Below are 6542 nucleotides of genomic sequence, written 5' to 3' on the forward strand. Positions count from 1 at the left end.
ACAAATTTACTATTTCCCCCTTTTTTTTTATAGTTGTGAGGATGAAAACAGCTGCCATCTCTTTAAAAGAAATAACTATTTTAAATTATTGAAAGGTGGATTAACCTGGGTAAACTTATGTGATTTCATACAAAAGTTCTACATGTTGTTCCTTGATCAATTACAGGTTTAAATGGACATGGTCCCTTGAAAAGTAAACGCCCTTTTTTGATAAAATGATATTTGTCTAGAAGTCCTAATAATAGTTGCGCCGCATGTTATTAAAGCACTGCATTTCCCAAAGTCGTCAGTGACTCTTTAAATATCATTATTATGATGCAGTTTTGGCCGACCTTCTATTCCCGACAAACAGCGGGAGTGTTTAATAAAAATTTAGTAATATTAGACAACTTTTTAAGCAGAAAAAAATCTCAGCCTCCCAACTATTTTGACTACAACAAGTTTACGTTTTGTATACAATATTTTTAAAAAGAATATTGTTATTCAGAAAGGGGGGGAAAGTTGAATTATTTCACAAAACGTTTTTAGTGTCCGTGCAAAAAAATAGACAAAAATAAAAAAAATTGTATTTTTCTACCATAAGGAAAACCTCTAAAAATATAGTGGTCAAATTTGCACTTATTCTAAAAGCCAAATATGACTGTATTACAGATGATCCCTAGTTAGACTTTAACAACAGCCTTGGAACAAAGTTGATTTATAATAATATTGGGTTAGGTCTAGCAATACATATTTTTTGAGATATTTGAATTAAAATTTTTTAATTAAATAATAAAATCTATTTTACCATTGTTATATTTCAAATAAACGTTTAAAATCTACAAAAATGTCCAAATCAATGTTGATTTTTTTCTGAACCCTTCTAGTAGCGTTGCTCTTTTAGAATTAGTGTTTATCTGTCTCTTTTATCTCATACCTGTATCCAAGGTCCGTATTTTCTTGGTTAACACAGACGCCATGTTCACAGGGTGCGTGTATACAGGGTAGGTCCCCCTCCTCTAGCTCCTCGTGGGGGCTCACTATGCCGGGACTCAAGAACAGCAACACTAACATCACTGTCCACAACATGTTTTAAATGCGGTCTACCCTTTTGTTTTTTTGTTATAGATATTTTTTAATAGATTAAAAGGTCCAAACATCATATAAGTTAAATTAGGTAATTTATTCAAAGTTTGGATTGGGTAAACCTGATAAAATTTCTATATATGTTTAGTTACCTAGGAACTTTATAAGTAGTGATATTGTGGTAATACGACACCCAGACGGACAGGCAGTTTACAGAGTTGCTTCGCTGTGACTTATGATAACAAACCCCCTGCACTAATCTTATTATATCACCATCTATCTCATGACCGCTGTTGACCCCGCAACCCAGCGGTCAAACTGGCCTGCCTAAATGTGGGGAGGGGACTCAAACATGCAACTATCACGCGTCCCTCACGCGCTTATATAACCGGGAGGCGCTGCCTCCCCTTTTACCACCGCTGCCCCCACAGCCTGTCTACCGCCGGGAGCTAAGCCCTAGCGTCCCACACCCCCTTCAAACCTAACCATTGTTATAATCTGTTGTATATATATAGTAAACATTGCTTGTAAATATTATTCAGTTTAAATATATAATTTCTGTATGATTGAATCCTGCTTGTTTGTTTTGGTAGAATAATTAAAGGCTAGGGCTCGTTGAACTCGAACTCGTTACCCTGTGGGCCGAGAACGCTCGGCTTACCAGAACTTGGTGTCAGCGTGTTTCAATCGAGCCTTACAGAAACTAGCCTATTCTACCTCTGATTGGACCCTTTGGCAAGTAAGGGGACAATCAGCCGCCAACTGAGAAGCCAACTGACCCGTGAGACGGCCTTTTTAGGTCGAATTTCCATCATTTTGAACGCAATATGTGGGCCTCTGGCCTACGGCAAGCAGATTTAGCCTGCTAAAAGTGCCAGTTAAGACGCTTTTTCCGTGCCGTGTAGGAGTAGCGCTAGATGCGCAGCCACGGCAATCGGATAATTTAGCTCAGACGGCTACAGAACTGAGTCTAAATTGGCAAGTGTAGCTGGGACAAGCCCCAGGACACCCAGGCCAAACCTACGAGACAGACAGCTGGGTGCTGGTCTCCCTAAGAAGGCAATGTGTGGCTGCGAAGCTTCAGCACACAAGTAAGCCCTACCACTGCGACGGATAGCAGATTTTGAGCCACAGGCACGGCAGGACGGGACATTCCCTGCCGCTGCCTTCCAGGATTCGAACCCGAGGCGCTGCAGGACGGGCCATTCCCTGCCGCCATTTTCGGGATTCGAACCAGCGGCGCTGTAGGACGGGTCATTCCCTACCGCCGTCACCCCTCTGAACCTTGCAGGACGGACATTCCCTGCTGCCAGTGCTTCCAGAATCACACCTAGAGCTCCTAGTGATAACAACACATAAGTGTGTATAAATGTCAACCAAGTGATAAAAATAAATATAAAATTGTTGACCCAGTGATAATTAATAAGCTCTAGTGATTCGAAGCTACAGTCTAAGCCACCATGGTAAGCGATACCACCATAGCTGCGGTTCGGCCACCACCGAAGTTTCTGCCAACCCCAGCCGAACGAGAGGCCCCCTTGTCTCAAGGGCAGGACCTCCACTTCCCCTGCCATGTCAGGGTGAGGTTTCCTACTCCTGACCCTGCCCAGCATGTACAGGTTGATGCCATGATCGATTCTGGCAACCGTGTACCAGGGTCTGCTGTAATTTCTGAACACCTCATGCACGCGATGGGCGTGCAACGCATGTTAATTCCGGACAACACCCAAATCCTGACTGCTAACGAGGAAGGCCAGCCCCTCCAGGTAATAGGAAAATTAAAAGAGTTATATATGGCAGTCTCACACACCCTTATACTCCATCTATACCACGTGACTGTGGTCCGGAACCTCTCACACCCTCTGAACCTAGGAGGGTATTTTCTCAAGGAGTTCGGAACTAGGCTCTGTTTCGACATGCAACCACCTTGCTTGTGGGTGCGTGGGGAGTTTATCCCACTCCGTGGCGTCCCCATTGACCGGGAGACAGCCGAGAGAGAGCTAAGTTATGAGGGGCCTCTGCCAGGCCCCCTGCCAGAGCAGCCGCGTGTGGTTGAGAAAGGCACGCACTGGGTGGACACTGAGCTCAACGCACACAAGGGGGCCAACCTGCTAGCCATGGGGTTGCCTCCAGTGCCCAAGGTGCCGAGGGAGAGCCTGCCAACAACATTCCCTGAGATTGCCAGCCCTCCAGAGCCCATCTTCTCCGCCGACACTTTTATCAACGGCCAGCCGTGTCCACCTGGCCCCCTCTACCTGGGGCCCCCGGCCAGTCAGCCAGCCCAGCCTGAGCCCAGACCCGTCAAGTCGCGGTCTGCGGCACCCGGAGCCACACTCAACTCCCAGGCATCAGCCTCTCCCGGCGCCGAGCCCGTCAAGTCGCGGCCGGACGCCCACGGAGCCAAGGCTGGACCCAGCACCTCAGCCTCTCCCGGCGCCGAGCCCGTCAAGTCGCGGCCGGACGCCCACGGAGCCAAGGCTGGACCCAGCACCTCGGCCTCTCCCAGTACCGAGCCCGTCAAGTCGTGGCCGGACGCCCTCGGAGCCACCCCTGGCTCCGACACGTCAGCCCCTCCAGAAGCCGAGCCCGTCAAGTCGCGGCCGGTGGGCCCCGGAGCCAAAGCTGACCCCGCACCAGCCACGTATAGGCTAAGCGCTGTCACTCCAACTGATGGCCAGCCACCCCAGCTCCGCACAGCCAAGCGGGTGGTCCTGCCTGGCCGTGGGGTCATGGCAGTCCCTGTTGAGCTAGTAGGCCATCGCACCAAGGATGCCATCCAACTAGCTGCCCCAGAACAGAGGTTTGGGGAGGATCTTGTCATCCCAGAAGGCCTGTATGCCCACAGGCCTGGCTCCGCCACTGTGTTTCGAGTATTGGTAGTAAATGAAGGGGAGGTGCCCCTCCTGCTGGACGCTGGCCTCCCAGTGGCTGGGGAGCTGGTCAAGCCTGACATACTAGAGGTCTCTGATACGCCTCCCCCGCGCCTCCACTCGTTCCAAGAGCCTGCTGAGCCCCCAGAAATGCAGGAGTTGTGGGAGGCCCTGGAGATGGAAGACAACGAGTTCCTGCGCAAGGACCCCTTGCTCAAGAAGGAGGTCTGGACTATGTTATCAGAATACAGAGATGTCTTCTCCAATTCTACCCCCGGCTGCACAGACGTGGTCGAGCTGCAGCTGCGCCTCAAGCCAGGGACCCAGCCGATCCGCCAGAGATTCAGGGATCTGAACCCGCGGCAAGAGGCTGAACTGGAGAAACAACTGGACACCTGGCTACAGGAGGGAGTTATAGAGCCGTCAGACTCCACCTGGAGCAGCCCCCTGGTGCCCATCAAGAAGAAGGACGGGAGCACCCGCTGGGCCGTCGACTACAGAGCCCTCAACAAGTGCCTGGAGCTGGACAGCTACCCCCTGCCTAGGATCCAGCAGTTGGTAGAACGAGCTGGAGGGCACCGTGTCTACAGTGCCTTAGACGCGGTAGCCGCATACTACACCATCCGTGTGTCCGAGGACAGCCGGCCCTGCACCGCCTTCACCACCCCCAGGGGCTTGTATCAATGGAAAAGGATGCCCTTTGGCCTGGCTACGGCACCGTCTGTCTATTCCAGGTTTATTGCAGGGGTCCTAAATCCACTAGGCACAGCCAACCTCCAGTCATACCTTGACGACGTCCTGACCTTCCACCAGGATACCTGGGCCCACCTGGCCAGGCTCCGAGAGGTCTTAGAAGCCCACCGCAGGGGAGGAATCCGCCTCAAGCCAGCCAAGACCAAGCTGTTTCGATCCAAGGTGGATTATCTGGGCCACACCCTCAGCCGTGAGGGGATAGCCATGCAGGAGGACTATATTGACCGTATCCTGGACTGGCCAGCCCCCAGCACCCCCAAGGATTTGCTGGCGCTGCTGGGGTTCTTTGGATACTACCGCCTGTTCATCCCAGAGTATGCCGACCTCACCTACGAGATGAATCGGCAGAAGACGGCCAAGACCCTAACCTGGACGCCTGAGATGGAAGCCCAGCTGCTGCAACTCAAGGACAAGTTCCGCAAGGCCCCCATCCGAGCGCCGCCCAGGTTTGATTTGCCAGCGGTATTCCAGCTCACCACAGATTTCAGCAGCCGCGCCATCTCTGCCATACTGAGTCAATGCCAGGATGGCAAGGAGAGGCTGATTGCCGCCGTGGGGCGCAAGACAACATAAACATAAACATAAAAACATAAAAAACATTTATTCAGTGACAGATTACGCCCCGTCTTACGAAGCAGTACATACAATAGTACACCAAGCTACTGCTTAGTACCAGGTGTACTTTACAATTTTTCATAATATTTATAAATTTAAATTGCATGACTAACACTAGATGTTATGTGTGGCACTGATTAGGCTTCCCTAAAAGTAGGAATATGCGTATCCGAGATGTTTGCATTGCCTTTTTTAGGTTGGCATTAAATAATAAGAAAAATAAGAAATAATAATGTCAAAATAAATGTAGGTAAAATTAAATGGACAGGGGAAAAAGAGAAGGAAAGAAGGGTTACAACAAATTTTAAGGCTAGTTTTTCTTAAATTTTAAAACCATTTCTGTAATTAATAATGTAAGGTTTTTAATAAATCCAGGCAAATCAATATATTTTAAGTACATTCATTACATTCTTCAATATTACATATAGATTTAAAAAGTTCATCTTTAAGATTTAATGCAAATGTTTTTTTAGGAATATTCTCATTTAAAAGATCTTTTTCATGACAAAAATTATTCCATAGTCTTTGAAATGAAAATAATGGAAACCTTTCAATTTTTTTAAATTTGGCTATTGGAATATAAAACTCACTAGAATTTCTTAGTTGTCTCAGATTTCTTAGATTATTTCTAATCCATACACCATCAAAAGAATTTGGTAGCCTCCAGCGAATAAAATCATAAAAAAATAGTAGTTTTGTATAAATAGATAGCTCCTTAATAGGCAAAACATTAATTTTCCTAAACAAAGGTGGCGTATGGCTGTTATAAGCGGATTTGTGTATAATTCTAATAGCTTTTTTTTGTAGAACTACTAAAGGCTTAATAGATGATTCTAAGCCACAGCTCCATGCTGGCAAGCAATACAATAAATGGCTATTTATAAAAGAGTGGAATAGTGTTACTAAGGATTTTTCACATAATATATGCTTAACTCTATTGATTAAAAACAAACTTCTAGATATTTTTTTCCTTAAATATTCAATATGGTATTTAAAGTTAAGTTGAGAATCAATAAACACACCCAAAAATTTAATTGCAGGAATTTCACTCTGTTGGTTGATATAACCCAAATATCTAATTTTATCTGTATCATTCTCATTTTCATTATTAAAATCTAATTTAATTTTAATTTGGTCCCAAGTTATGGAATCCTCCCTTTTATTAAAGATCATAAATTTAGTTTTAGTTGGATTAAGAGACATTTCATTGCAACGAAACCAATCACAGATATTTTTAAG

General features: G+C 46.4%; 1 protein-coding gene across 1 annotated transcript in view; it reads right to left on the reverse strand.

Annotated features, from left to right (window-relative positions):
* Nucleotides 1-1068, reverse strand: part of LOC145314780 (protein eyes shut-like) — a 31439-nt gene extending 30371 nt beyond the window's left edge. The window contains exon 1 of the mRNA XM_080154858.1: nt 917-1068. Coding sequence (XP_080010984.1) covers nt 917-1068 — 152 coding nt within the window. The remainder of the gene's footprint in view (nt 1-916) is intronic.
* Nucleotides 1069-6542: the final 5474 nt, after the last annotated feature.

This window comes from Acartia tonsa, chromosome 3 (assembly GCF_053477335.1).
Source record: "Acartia tonsa isolate MP-2025a chromosome 3, ASM5347733v1, whole genome shotgun sequence".
Taxonomy (NCBI): Eukaryota; Metazoa; Arthropoda; class Copepoda; order Calanoida; family Acartiidae; genus Acartia; species Acartia tonsa.